This window comes from Heterodontus francisci, chromosome 3 (genome assembly GCF_036365525.1).
Source record: "Heterodontus francisci isolate sHetFra1 chromosome 3, sHetFra1.hap1, whole genome shotgun sequence".
In the NCBI taxonomy this organism is placed as follows: domain Eukaryota; kingdom Metazoa; phylum Chordata; class Chondrichthyes; order Heterodontiformes; family Heterodontidae; genus Heterodontus; species Heterodontus francisci.
Genome location: NC_090373.1, coordinates 11,244,155 through 11,258,913, shown reverse-complemented (window position 1 = coordinate 11,258,913; position 14,759 = coordinate 11,244,155). Strand labels below are relative to the sequence as shown.

The 14,759-nt window shown below is 39.5% G+C and overlaps 1 protein-coding gene across 9 annotated transcripts in view; it reads left to right on the top strand.

Moving 5' to 3' along the window:
* Nucleotides 1–14,759, top strand: part of fam135a (family with sequence similarity 135 member A) — a 319,597-nt gene that overhangs the window by 186,360 nt on the left and 118,478 nt on the right. For 7 of the 9 annotated variants that reach the window (XR_010970367.1, XM_068020133.1, XM_068020126.1 and 4 more), the window contains 3 exons: nt 11,223–11,300; nt 11,570–11,619; nt 13,165–13,323. Coding sequence is in view for 8 of the 9 variants with exons in the window: in XM_068020133.1 (XP_067876234.1) it covers nt 11,223–11,300; nt 11,570–11,619; nt 13,165–13,323 (287 nt within the window). In the remaining variant the exon portion in view is untranslated. Of the gene's footprint in view, nt 1–10,105; nt 10,431–11,222; nt 11,301–11,569; nt 11,620–13,164; nt 13,324–14,759 lie in introns of those variants that run through there. The other 2 variants (XM_068020129.1, XM_068020127.1) reach the window with 2 other exon arrangements.

Genomic DNA, 14,759 nt, shown 5'->3' with positions numbered 1-14,759 from the left:
CACACAGTACTCTAGATGTGGTCTCACCAAAACCATGTACAATTGCAGCATGACCTCCTTATTCCTGTACTCCAATCCCCTTGCAATAAAGGGCAACATGCCATTTGCCTTTCTAACTGTTTGCTGTACCTGAACTTCTTGCACCTGCTAACTTCTTGCATTCCTTGTATAAGCACACCCAAGCCTCTTTGAACTAAAGCCTGGCTTGGGTATAAAATTAAAACCCGATCCAAGCCCGACCTGACCACAGCCAATCCGAAACCTGAGCCATTTAATTTTTTTTCGCGCCCAACCCGACACGAATCTCCTTCATCTGTTCCAGCAGCAAGCTATTCCTGTAGCTGGAGTTGTGGGGAATCATGGGTAAGCCTGATCCCATGACTTCCCTGAAGCAGTGTACAGCCGGATCCAACCCGAGCCGAATGCTGGACTCGGAATTTCGACCTGACCCGACCCAACCCAAACCCAACACCTGTAGTCAGGTCAGGTCGGGTTCGGGTCGGGTAGCCAGGCTTTACTTTGAACATCAACACTTACAAGTTTCACACCTTAAAAAAATTCTGCTTTTCTATTTTTACGACCAAAGTAAATAACCTCACACTTCCCTACTCCATCTGTCATCTTGTTGCCCACTCACTTAACCTGACTATATCTCTTTGCAGCCTCTCTGTGTCCTCCCCTACCTTTTGTATCATCAGCAAAATTAGATACATTACTTTCTGTCTTCTTCCAAGTCATTAATATAGGTTGTAAATAGCTGAGGCCCCAGTACTGATCCTTGCGACACTCCACTATTCACTGCCTGCCAACTTGCAAATGCCCCATTTATGCGCACTGTTTGCTTCCTGCCCATTAACCAATCCTCTGTCCATGCTAATATATTACCCCCAAGCTCTATGAGCTCTTATCTTGCCTATTAACCTTTTGTGCGGCACCTTATCGAATGCCTTTTGAAAATCCAGATATACGACATCTACTGGTTCTCCTTTATCTACCCTACTAGTTACATGCTCAAAAATCTCTAATAAATTTGTCAAATAGGAGTTCCCTTTAGTAAAATCATGTTGACTTGTTCTAATCCTGCTGTGCTTTTCTAAATGCAATGTTAAGACTTCCTTAATAATAGATTGCAGCAATTTTCCAATGATTGCTGTTAGGCTAACTGGCCTTTGGTTCCCTGTTTTCTCTCTCCCTCCTTTCTTGAAAAGCAGTGTAACATTTGCCAACTTCCAATCTGATGGGACTGTTCCTGAATCTAAAGAATTTTGGAAGATCATGTTTAGCGCATCCACAATCTCTGCAGCTATCTCCTTTAGAACTATACGGTGTAGGCCATCAGGACCTGGGGATTTGTCAAATTTTAGTACCTTGAGTTTCTCTAATACTTTTTCTCTGATGTTAATTTCCTTAATTTCCTCACTCTTTTTAGCCCTAGGTTACCATCTATTTCTGGTATGAAACTTGTGTCTTCCACCGTGAAGACCAGACACACAATATTTGTTCAATGACTCTACCATTTCCTCGTTTACCATGATAATTTCTTCTGTCTCTTCTTCTAAGGGGCCAGCGTTTACTTTAGCTGCTCTTTTCCTTTTTGTATACCAATAGAAGCTCTTACTGTTTTTATATTACTGGCTGGTTTACTCTCATATTCTTTTCAAAAAGTTGATAAAAAGGGAAAAAGTAGAATGAGAATAAATAGCCAGGAATATAAAAACAGATTGTAAGAGTTTATTTTTAATAAGTATATAAAAAGGAGGAGGGTAGCTAAAGTAAGCATTGGTCCCTTAGAGGCAAATACAGGAGAATGGAGAATGAGGAAATGGCAGGGACATAGAACAAATATTTTGTGCCTGTCTTCACAGTAGAAGACACAGATTACGTATTAGATATAGAGGGTAACCAAAGAGCCATGTTGGTCTCCTTTTAATAATCTTTAAAATACAGACTGCTGAAAAAACAGCAAGCAGCCCAGGCAGTACCATTGGGCCTTAAAAGAACTGGAGGCTGTAACATCTTAAAGTCTCCGAATTTGTGCCTTTTCAAGTCCACCAGAACATTCACTTCGTGGATGCACAGATTATGATTTTCCAAAATTCCCTAGATGCTAGAAAGGATTGGAAGTTATCAAATCTACTGCTATTCAACACAGCAGGAGAGGGAAAACGTGGAACTACAGGCCAGTTAGCCTAACATCAGTCGTTGGGAAAATGTTGGAATCTATTATTAAGGAAGTCTTAACAATGTATTTAGAAAATCATAGTATGATCAGAGTCAGCATGGTTTTATGAAAAGGAAATCATATTTGACAAATTTGAGTTTTTTCTGGATATAACTGGTAGAGTAGATAAAGGGGTGCCAGTTGTTGTAGTATACTTGGATTTCCAAGAGGCGCCACACAAAAGGTTAATACGCAAGATAAGAGTTCATGGATTTGAGGGTAATATATGAGCCTATGTGAAGGACTGGTTAGAGACAGAAAGCAAAGAGTGGGGATAAACAGGGCATTTTCAATTTGGCAGACTATAACTAGTGGAGTTCCCCAAGAATCAGTTCTGGGGCCTCAGCTATTTACAATCGACAAGGAGACCAAGAGTAACGTATCCAAGTTTGCTGATGATTCAAAGCTAGTTGGGAATGTAAGCTGTTAGGAGGACACAAAGAGGCTGCTAAGAGATATCGACACATTCAGTGAATGGGCAACAAGGTGGCAGATAGAGTATAATGTGAGGAACTGTGAGGTTATTCACTTTGATCGTAAGAATAGAAAAGCAGAATATGTTTTAAAAGGCATGACCCTTCTAAATGTTGATATGCAGAGGGACTTGGAGTTACCTGTTCAAGAAACAGTGAAAATTAGCAAGCAGGCGCAGCAAGCAAATATGCAAATAGAATTATTGGCCTTTATTCCAAGAGTACTTGAGTGCAAGAAAAGCAAGTCTTGATACAATTGTACAGGGCTTTAGTAAGACCACACCTGGAGTACTGTGCACAGTTTTGGTCTCCATATACTTGCCTTGGATGCGGTACAGGGAAGGTTGACTAAATTGGTTCCTGGGTTGAGAGGGTGTCCCATGATAGGCTGAGTAAATTGGGCCTATACTCTGGAGTTTAGAAGAATGAGAGGCAATCTCATTGAAACATACCAGTTTCGGAAGGGGCTCGACAGGCAGAAACTGAGGTTGGTTCTTCTGACTGGGGAAACTAGAACAGGGGGGCATAGCCTGAGGATAAAGGGTCGATCATTTTGGACTGGTGAGAAATTTCTTCACTCAGAGTCTACCCAGAGGGTTGTGGATACTCCAACGTTGAGTATATTCAAGGCAGAGATAGACAGATTTTTGGGGTCTCGGAATCGAGGGATATGGGGAGTGGGCAGGAAAGTGCAGTTAAGGCAGAAGATCAGCCATGATCATATTGAATGTCGGAGCAGGCTCAAGCGACTGTATGTAAAGCCTGGCTACCTGACCCGAACCCGACCAAATCCGACTACATGTGTCGGGTTCAGGTCGGGTCGGGTCTACATTCTGTGTCCAGCATTCGGGCTCGGCTCGGGTCGGGTCGGGCTGGACTGTACTGTTTAGCTTTGGCAGTCTTGGTGCCACTTGTCATGTCCACTTATGTGAAAACCCCAATATAAATACATATTATGCATTAAGACTCGTGTCACATTATTAAACTCTTATAAACTTTGCACTCTTATTAAAAAAAAATTTTAAATGTGGGAACACGTGTTTTATTTTTCCAGACTGGTTTTAAGTCTGGAAATTTTTGAGAGTTGCATTTCTAAGGCAATTGTATTTAAAATGACTTTAGAGTCTGAAATTCAATAACATAGATTAGAGGCTGCCTTCTCTGCCCAAAGGAAACCCAGGAGTAGATTGTAAGGTCCATTCATATTTCAGTTATAGTGGCTGCCAAAATGGTATGAAATTTACTGGATAATTTGAGTAACAGTCATGTGAATTAAAATTAGCCTCTAAAAGAATACTAATGTCTCATTTTATACATAACACATGCTTAAAATATAATTTATGAACTTGTTTGTTTTAGCATTGCAAATATAGACTTGGGAAAATTGCAGTAATGCCCTGCCCAGACCACCCTGGTTGTAAGCATGTTAATGATTTGCCTTAACTTTAAAAATTTTCAAGAATTAGATCTACCCGGTTATTGAAAGAGGACAAAAAAATTAGTCTACCACGGAATTCCATGATGGGATTGTTTATGTAGAAAGTCATGTTGTAGCTGTTGTATGTTGTACATCTGGAAGGCTGCCACATTATGATTGAAAGCGAGTGCCATTGACCACATCAATGGATACTGTGGACAAAATCCACTAGGAATTATGAGATAAGCCAAAACACAGGATCCAATTTACTTAATTCTCATTACTGAGTGGGTGAGAGACTAACTTATACTCAAATTATCTTAGTTTTGATAATCCAGTGTTGCGAATGCAAATATAAAAAATGAAAATGCATAGAACCAATATTTATTGTATGTAGTCTAGACGTTAATTGACATTATGCACACTGTTCTTGTATATATTCAACAGTGGTGTTGAATAACAGTGGTGTTGAATAATCACCACTGGCCATCCAAGTATAAATTCTAAATCTTCCAGAGTAATGAATTAAAACACCCTGGCATATTAATCTGCCGTTACAGTCTATATTAATCAACCTAATAGCTTGTGTTCCTTGAATGAAATATTCCTCTGATCCCAAAGGGCTGGTGTTCTGTTCCATGGGAGTGAATAGAGAGTTGGCTATCTCTAGAAACTTCAGTTCATGTCAAAACCATTTTGAAGACATTAGACAGTGTTAATTATTAATGCAATATTTTCCCATCAAATGTAGGTAATTTCAAACAAGCTATAATGACTGTAGAAGTAATGTTGATTGATGTTCAAAAGCAAGCCTTTGCCCCATTACTTGCCAACTGATTGTTTCACAGTAGCAGACAAGTAACATTGCAGAGAGAAAACCATCTATGAGCTTAACTAAAAAAAAAGTACATCAAACCACGTGCACGTAGGAATAGACAGAATAGATAGGTGGTTCTTTTCCCAGAGAATGTAGAGCCTCTGGAACTGATTGTTTCACAGTAGCAGACAAGTAACATTGCAGAGAGAAAACCATCTATGAGCTTAACTAAAAAAAAAGTACATCAAACCACGTGCACGTAGGAATAGACAGAATAGATAGGTGGTTCTTTTCCCAGAGAATGTAGAGCCTCTGGAACTGATTGTTTCACAGTAGCAGACAAGTAACATTGCAGAGAGAAAACCATCTATGAGCTTAACTAAAAAAAAAGTACATCAAACCACGTGCACGTAGGAATAGACAGAATAGATAGGTGGTTCTTTTCCCAGAGAATGTAGAGCCTCTGGAATACACTATCAGCTGGTGTGGTGGGTGTTGACTTCCTCAGCGGCTTCAAGAGAGAGCTCAATCAGTTCCTGACTGTGAGAAGGATTGTGTCATGTAGAAGGTAAGTTTCTTTATGCGTAACACGTGGTCCATATAATCTCCTGGACAGGTTTTCGGCTGCCAGGACAGCAGGGCATTGAAGAGGAAATTTACAGAGTTTTTTTCCCCCACATTGGCCCAGAGTTTTTATGTTGTTTGCCACTCTTGATGGGCCAGCTAGTCTTCCTGCGTCATTTCCATAAGTTTGTAAGCTAGGAATTTCCCTCTATGTCTACTGAAATTGTACAGGGACCTGAATGCAATAAATGCTACAAATACCTCCTTCCTCAATATTGTAGACTAAGAAGTAAGTAGCAGAGGATCTAAAACAGACAAAAGTTGGTTATGCTGTCTGACAGCACCATGTCTAGGTTCCTGAACTGTCTGCAAATGCAAGAGTAATGGCGTGGCTCAGCCTCACGCTTGTTGACTTATCTTGTCTACCTTAGGCACCCGAGCAGAGTTTGGGAACTCTCTGACACAGTACTACTGATGTAGATTTCCCAATTGCACTGCTAATTGCCGTTCCCATTAGCTGGCGGTAGTGTTTTCTTTTTAATGTACAATTTTTTTCTTTTTCAATCATATGTTTGATATTTTCAGGTCGGGCTGGGCATGAAATAAATTAAAGGGCCCGGGTCAGGTTTGGGTTGGCTGTTGTCGGGTCGGGCCCTGGTCGGATTTTAATTTTATACCCAAGCCAGGCTTTAGCTGTATGGTCTGCTCCTGCTCCTATTTCTTATGTTGTTTACATTTTGGGCCACCATCCCTCTCATAGGTCCTGGGAGCAGGTGGGTAGTGTGCCAACTGGGGGCCAATAGTGGTCTTTGTACTGCTGTGGTGACCGGGAGATGCACTCAGACCTGCTCCACACACCAGTGAATACTTTTTTAAAACTTTCCTTTGTGGCGGTTAGGCCACAAATAGACTTGGTTTTCTTGAACACAGCAGGCTTAAGACTGGCAGCATTCAGGGCAGCCCAGTTTTGGGAAGGAGTCCTGAAGTAGGCATTATGTCCTCTATTTGCACAAATGAACAGCCTAACTCCTGTTTCAGGTGTAGGCCCTGGATGTTAGTTAGTTAGAGATACAGCACTGAAACAGGCCCTTCGGCCCACCGAGTCTGTGCCGACCATCAACCATCCATTTACCCTAATCCTACATTCCTACCACATCCCGACCTGTTCCTATATTTCCCTACCACCTACCTATACTAGGGGCAATTTTTACAATGGCCAATTTACCTATCAACCTGCAAGTCTTTTGGCATGTGGGAGGAAACCGGAGCACCCGGAGGAAACCCACGCAGACACAGGGAGAAATTGCAAACTCCACACAGGCAGTACCCAGAATTGAACCCGGGTCGCTAGAGCTGTGAGGCTGCAGTGCTAACCACTGCGCCCCTGTGCCGCCCACTGGAGTCCTTATTTAACAGCCTCCAGCCCTGAAAATGCACGCGCTTGCCTCTTGCCTTATAAGATGCTGAGATACCCATTTTGGCATGAGCAAATTTCTAGTTCTTCACCTCCATCATATTTCAGGTTTTGATGCATTTGTTGATGGTGATTCATGCTTCACTGTTCTGCTTTAATAGTAAAGTGAGTACCTTGAATTCATGCAGGGTAGCATTTATAATTCCCTCTCATGATAGTATTTTAAGTTCAGCTACTTACCTCAATGTTATGTGACAAACCAACCTCAATGTTATGACTTGATAAAATTATCATTAATAATAATTATTAATAATAATAATGCTGAAAGTGTTCCAATTGAGTTTAATACCATTGTGTATACTTTGTGAACAGCAGAGTCTACTTACATAGCATAAAGATGATTTGGTTAAGTTGATCAAAATTTTCAGGACATAAAACACCAGAGAGGTAACCTTAATCATTTTTGTCCTTTCTGATTATATTAATTCAGTCTGAGGTATTAAAAACAGCTTTGTATCACCATCTAAGGAAGCCAGTATTTTACCTGTAAAATTATATTATAATTGCAATAACAGTATAAACTTGATTCAGAAAACGCTTTGCTTAGTCCTGTGTAACAGCAAACTTGACCAGAGAAGTCAGCTTAAACCTACTTAAATATGTGAAATGATAGTAGCATTGGCTGCAAACATCAGCAAAAAATTCTTTGGGCTAATTAAAGATTTTTGGTTTCATGCATGAAGCATCATATTTTCTAGTACCAGATTTGATGTTTGTAAATTTTAATTCCGCTGCTTCAGGCATTAAAGACAATTGTGAGCCCCAAGGCAATTCAGATTAAAATTTACAAACTTTTGATATGGCTGAACCAAGGTTCCAATGGCGGCGCAGTGGTTAGCACCGCAGCCTCACAACTCCAGCGACCCGGGTTCAATTCTGGGTACTGCCTGTGTGGAGTTTGCAATTTCTCCCTGTGTCTGCGTGGGTTTCCTCCGGGTGCTCCGGTTTCCTCCCGCATGCCAAAAGACTTGCAGGTTGATAGGTAAATTGGCCATTATAAATTGCCCCTAGTAGAGGTAAGTTTTAGGGAAATATAGGGACAGGTGGGGATGTGGTAGGAATATGGAATTAGTGTAGGATTAGTATAAATGGGTGGTTGATGGTCGGCACAGACTCGGTGGGCCGAAGGGCTTGTTTCAGTGCTGTATCTCTAAACTAAACTAAACTGAAAAACTAAACTAAACTAAACAATGGCAAGCAACGGAATTTAAAGCATAATTTGATTAGGGGGATAAATGGTTAGTTGCTTGCTTTTTGTGCTGGGCATCATGAAAGGATGCTTTAAAATAATTCAAGGGAAGTCCCATCATTGGTTTAAATTGGTGTGGGTCTTACTTATTTGAGGATGAATGGAGGATATGCATTTTTGATAGGGTTGTGCAGTTTCCCACCGATGAGGAAAAGCCAATGTTATCAGTAGTGCTAAAGTTTATTTATGTGCTTGTGAATAAGCAGTTAGCCAATTGCTATGTTTGAGTTTTTTTACTAATTTTTCCACAGCAAGGTTTAGAAAATAAGTATTAGTCCTAATGGGAAGGCTGTTAATATGATAAATGGAAGCTGTTTTAAAGACTAAACAGTAAGCTGCTTGTTAACTTGTTTACATAATCAAAAATGCCTCACCCATAATGTGGCAAAGTCTTTTGATTCCTGTGCCTCTGAAGAGGAAGATAAAAAGAGAGACTAAAACGTAGCCACATTGGCTGCAAAAGCTGTCGGTCTTTTAAATGATGCTGTGAAAGACTTAAGCAGGCTTGTAGTGAGAAATACTGGAGGAGCAGTTAAGAGATCTTGTTTAAGACATCTGCATTCACTTACTGATGCAATATGCTGAATTCTTTATTTTGTATCGTGAACATAATCTACTAATTGAATGGTGAAACTGATTATATCTGAACTTGCTGTGAAATAAAACAGATGGAAGATTCAATTCAAGCTTTACCTCACCAAGTGTTTTCTTACACTGCCTTCAGAAAGATTAAAGATCACAAGAGGGCAGTATTGTTATAGTTCCAAGTCATGCTTTTGTCGAAGCAAATATAGGGAAGTACAGGTCCATTCTCGCAGAAGTAAGACTCAGACCGCTTAAGGAAGCAACTGCACCCGAGCAGATATCTGCGGTAGATCCAAAATTGTAATAACATTTTAAAACTTTAAAAATCCTCATGAATACAGGGTTAAATAAAAATTACTGTTGATATCAAATGAACATTCAATGTGCTCACAGCAAATTCGCTCTCAGTTCTAGCAGAGAAATTACCCCATTTATTTTAAATAGGTTAAGCTCCTTTAATGTAGTAGAAAGAAAAATGTTGAGCGGATGGATTAAGCATTTGCATAACAACATAGTTAGCAGACCAATCTGCTGTTGCACTTCATTTTAGAATGCCACTATGCTGTTTCCATAGCAAATCTAATTCATTTGGCGAATTCAAAGAGAAAATGCTGGAAGTACTCAGCAGGCCAAGCAGCATCTGTGTTTTGCGGTACCGATAACTGAGGCCATCAGCACTCACTCATCATGGTGTACATTACAAAGCAACATCTGTGCTCACATGTACAGTAAGATGCAGAAGTCAGGAAGTTCCAGTCAAAGTTGCCCTGCTCCTCCACACACTGTGCTCTACGGTGCCTGACTGATAGACCCGATATTGAAATATATGTAAGAACATGAAATTGCAGCACTTACCCATTTTTTCTTGCCCTCTTTTCTGTCTGTCTCCCTTAATCCCATCTTTTCTCCCTCCTTTTTTTGCTTTCTGTACATGATTTTACATTGAATTTAATATTCTAACTACACTTGGTGCTTTGGGCTCTGCGTGGCTCAGTAAGGATTCTTTAATCTAATTGGTTGAGGAGACACGCAATTCTTTGCTCTGTTGCACAGGTCCCAGATCCTGTTTAGAGATGCCATGCTGTATTGGACTCCCAATGACCTTAAGTTGTCACTCAAAAGCTTACGTAACATCTGTGGGCAGCTGTAAATGTGATAAAGGGCAAGTACCATTCGTTCACTACTGATTGTAAAATCCAGGCTAACATTTCATGCTGGTGACCTATCGTTCACCCTATCATAGACCTTCCCTTTTGTTCTTTCCACTTCTGCTCTCCCTTTTCTGCCTCTGTACTTGCTTAAAATCTTTTACATCTGTAACATTTTCCAGTTCTGATGAAAAGTCATTGGCTTGAAATGTTAACTCTGTTTCTCTCTCCACAATTGCTGCCTGGCCTGCTGAGTATTTCCAGCATTATCTGTTTATATTTCAGATTTCCAGCATCTGCAGTATTTTGCCTTTGTATTAATTTGCAGTAATTTTGGATAAGACTCATTATTAAAAACATTGGATATGAGGAGTCCTATGAATATGGATTTTCTGCAATCCCCTAAGTCATGAGATGTGGCTTGTGCACCAGAGCATTCAATGTCTTTTTGGGTGATGAAAGAAACATTTGGATACATGCAAGTACAGAAAATAATTCACCTGTTTAATGATTTCTCTTCTCTGCATTCCTTGCATATTTGTGCTTTTGAGGGACCTTCTGATGCAAAGGTTTTTTTGCTGCAGTCGCCATTTGTTCCATCCATTGAACACACCCAAGTACGTTGGAGCACAAGTGAGAGCTCCTTCAGTGTTGGCTGAACAATGGGATAGATTTCTCAATTAAAATGAAAAATTATCTCTTTCAATCCATAAACATTAAGCTGTAAAACTAGTGGGCACATGCAACTTTAGTGGCTTTATAGCCATGAATACATGAAAACTTGTGGTATCATTGATTTTATTTATGGCTTGTATTGCCATTTTTGGTGGCCCTCTTGAGTAGAGTCATGAAGATACCTACCAGTTCTAGTAATCATTCAAAAGGATATGTTACACTGTAATTTCTAATATATTATGCATGGTTTATGACTGCTAGCTTATACGGCACCCATATAAATTGCTCTCTTTCTAATATGTTTTTGTATGGCTTCAGAAACATGCATTATTGAGAGGATTTGCTGGTCTGTGCTGTAACAAGGATGTTGGACTAATAAACTCCATCTGTTACTTTTATTCTTCTGTTGATCTTTGTGCTTTGCTATGACATTAAAAGTATTCTCGCTAATGCTCACCTATAATAACAAGTGCTAAAAGCTTTGCTTGAGGTGTTCAGAGAGTGTTGCAATTCAGCAGCTAACCTTTGGACAGGTTGATAGGGTGTAGGTTTTAAAAGAAGATGCAATAACGAGCACGTGTGTACAATCCTATGACTAGCCATGACCAACATGCAGGTCCTTTATGAACGACTTCTCAGAAGAAAATATCCAAGAACACAGAGGGACACCCTGATAGGTATGTCTACATGACTTCTAACAGTAAACCTATGTAGTCTGCTATAGATAATTTTGTTCCAGAATAGTTAATATAATTTCAAGCAATAGATTTCAATTCTGACGGTAAGCAAATTGAAAGCAATTTATATGAATCTTTTATAAAGTATTTTACAAATTTGTTCTGCAAAATTCAAATGATCATAAAGCTTAACACTCCATACTTTTTCTACTGCTAGTATTTGCTTTTCTAGTAGTTAATTGCATATTAATGTAGACTTTATTTTTCAGAGGAGATTGATGTTGATGCCAGACTCGCAGAACTTTGTGAACAGATAAAGGTATGTGTATTAATAAAAATAGCTTTGACCTTGCGGCGATCATAGACACTTTCCAAACTAGAACCCCTATTAAAGGCATTGTCCTTTTGTGTCTATTAACATTTATATTTACTCCAAGAATATACAGTACAAATTCTAGGGCATTCTGAACTGCGAGACATCTCTTATGCTGGTTTCAGTTTGAAGAGCACCTCTGCATTAATGTGTAATGCAAGTCTACCCTAACTAGTAGCTACTTTAAGGCGGTTGTTTAGTATGGATCTGCAGTCCGACAGTAATCCTTGTGTCAGACTTGTTAATTACATAATATGATAAGGGATATATTCTGGCATTGGTGCATGGCAGATACAAGGTTTGAATTTTCCTCGAAGTCTGAGAGTGGAGAGCAATATATTTTTAAATAAACTAAATAAGAGGGCCACTTGTACCTTAAATTGATGGTACTCTGTATCCCCTTCAATGTATTTGTACTCTTCCTGTAATGTAAACATACCATGACAGTCCCACAATTAAAATGCATGGCATTATTGTAACAATAAATCCATGCAAGCTTTCCAAGGAGAAAAGAAAGACTCAATATCATGTGTATGTGAATACAGAAAAGTCACAAAAATTGCATAAGTTTATTTTATTGGATTGACTTCATCTTGGGCGGCACAGTGGCGCAGTGGTTAGCACCGCAGCCTCACAGCTCCAGCGACCCGGGTTCAATTCTGGGTACTGCCTGTGTGGAGTTTGCAAGTTCTCCCTGTGTCTGCGTGGTGCTCCGGTTTCCTCCCACATGCCAAAAGACTTGCAGGTTGATAGGTAAATTGGCCATTAGCAATTGCCCCTAGTATAGGTGGTAGGGAAATATAGGGACAGGTGGGGATGTGGTAGGAATATGGAATTAGTGTAGGATTAGTATAAATGGGTGGTTGATGGTCGGCACAGACTCGGTGGGCCGAAGGGCCTGTTTTAGTGCTGTATCTCTAAACTAAACTAAACTGATGTCAGCAAAATTATTTATTTCAACTTGAGAACTTTAAATCTAAATAAATGCATTTTAGTATTTGTAGTATTTGAGGGATCTAGCTGTAATTTCTTAACTGGTTTAGACCTCATGTCAGTAGATCCTTTTTAATTTGAGTGTTTCTCAATCGGGTTGTGAGTCCCAACATTCATTTGCTAATGTCTTATGCATTCTCATCTTTACATTTATGGTCAGATTGCATTGTCAGATTATGGCGTGGAGTGAATTTATCTGTTTTGTCTCCTTCCTCCTCCTTTGATTTTATGTGAATTCATTTAACTGCGAATTTCAGCACACTATTTGGGGATGGGGGTGTGGAAGCAAACAGATGCCTGTTTGTCTTCGTCCTTCAACAGTTTCTTCAATGCTTAAAATGCAAAGAAAAGGGGAGGCGCCTCTTTTTTCTTTAGATGGAGCTGCGGATAAGTGAACCCAATGTGTATATTAAGCCCATTATCTTGAAAAATTAAGATTGCTTTTGTTTTGCAAAACATATGCTGTTAAGACTTACAGTTTATATCCTGAATTATTAGCTGAAAGTGGAAAATCCTGATGATCTGTCAGAACTGGTAAACATGGATCTTGCACAGCTTTGCTCTTTGCTGATGGCACTTTGGGCACAGTTTATAGAGATTGTGTCACTACAAGGAGAAATCTCAGCTTTATTAGCAAAGGAACATCATGCACTTCGAGTAAGTACTATATCTGTCATATACATGTGAAAACCTTTAATTGCAAGTTAGACAAATGGCATTTACATAGAATTATATAAAATTGCAACATGAGAACAGGCTGTTTTGTTATGCAGTCACTGTGGTCCACATTGAATATAAGTCCTAATCTTGTTTGCCCTCTTGCATATTCCCCTTTTTTTAACCACCATCTAACTTATTCTCAAGTGTTGACGTGATCTCTACTTCAGTCACCAACTCTGGTATTCTACCCCTCTCAACCATCTGTGTAAAAATGTTTCTTCAGTTCCCTATCCTCAAACCTTCTTTTAATCTCATATCTATGGCCCTGTTTATTGTTAGAAGCTTATGACTACTAATGTTTTCAAATAATTTGTAAGCTCTATTAATTTGTACTGTATTGCTGAAAAAAGAGGCATGCTATCGAAACTTTTCTTGCACTCATCAGGACAGACGCATGAATGCCAAATTTCAAAGGGAGCAACAATTTATACTGCATGAGAAGTGGATGCTGATTGATTGGCAAGTTGACTCTGGTCGAGGCGTTGCCATGGAGAATACACCAGGGAACTATTGTCCCCCAAGCTTTTGTTTAGTGCAAAAAAGGTGCAGTGCCTGGACATGTTCCTTACCGGTTCCTGCCTATGAATATGTTTTTTTAATTAAACAGAAGTATGGGGTACACTTTTTCCCTGGTGCATTCTCTGTGGCAATGCCTTGACCAATCAGAGTCAATTTGCCAACCAGTCAGCACCCTTTTCTCATGCAGTATAAATTGTTGCACCCTTTCAAATTTGGCATTCTTGCGTCTGTCCTGATGAGTGCAAAATGAAAAGGTTCAACAGGATGTCTCTTTTCAGTAATACTCAAGTTCGGTACTACCAAGCGACAATTTGTACTATGTCTTTCGACTAATGCAACTCATTACATTACTTCCCTCTTTTGCTGCAGTTAAGTGCAGGCCTAATGCATCTATAGATTCACCATTACCCTGGATTTCCATCCTGATAATATACTGTACTGCTGCTCCATTTAATCTCTACTTCTCTTTCATTCCTTGCTACCATACTCGCTTTTTCACATTAGTCCACATTGAATTGCATCCTACACTTACTAGGTTAGTTATCTGACGAGTTATGTCCTAATGAATCTTTTTCCATTGTTCCCTGTTATTTGCTCTTGGCTATCACCTGCATATTTCAGTATTTTGTTCACAATAATATTTTCTATGTTAAAGTGCATTAAAGTCAATCTCAGGTACCCTGCTGGTGATGTATTTCACTGTGGCTACTGTTCTTTTGATATAGATACCTCTCCAGTGCCATACTTGGCCCCCTAATCTGTGACTCCTTACCATTGTATTAATCTGTGATGGGGAACTTTGTCAAAAGCATTTTATTAAATATGTATCGAGCGAATCTTAAACTTGGGTTTTT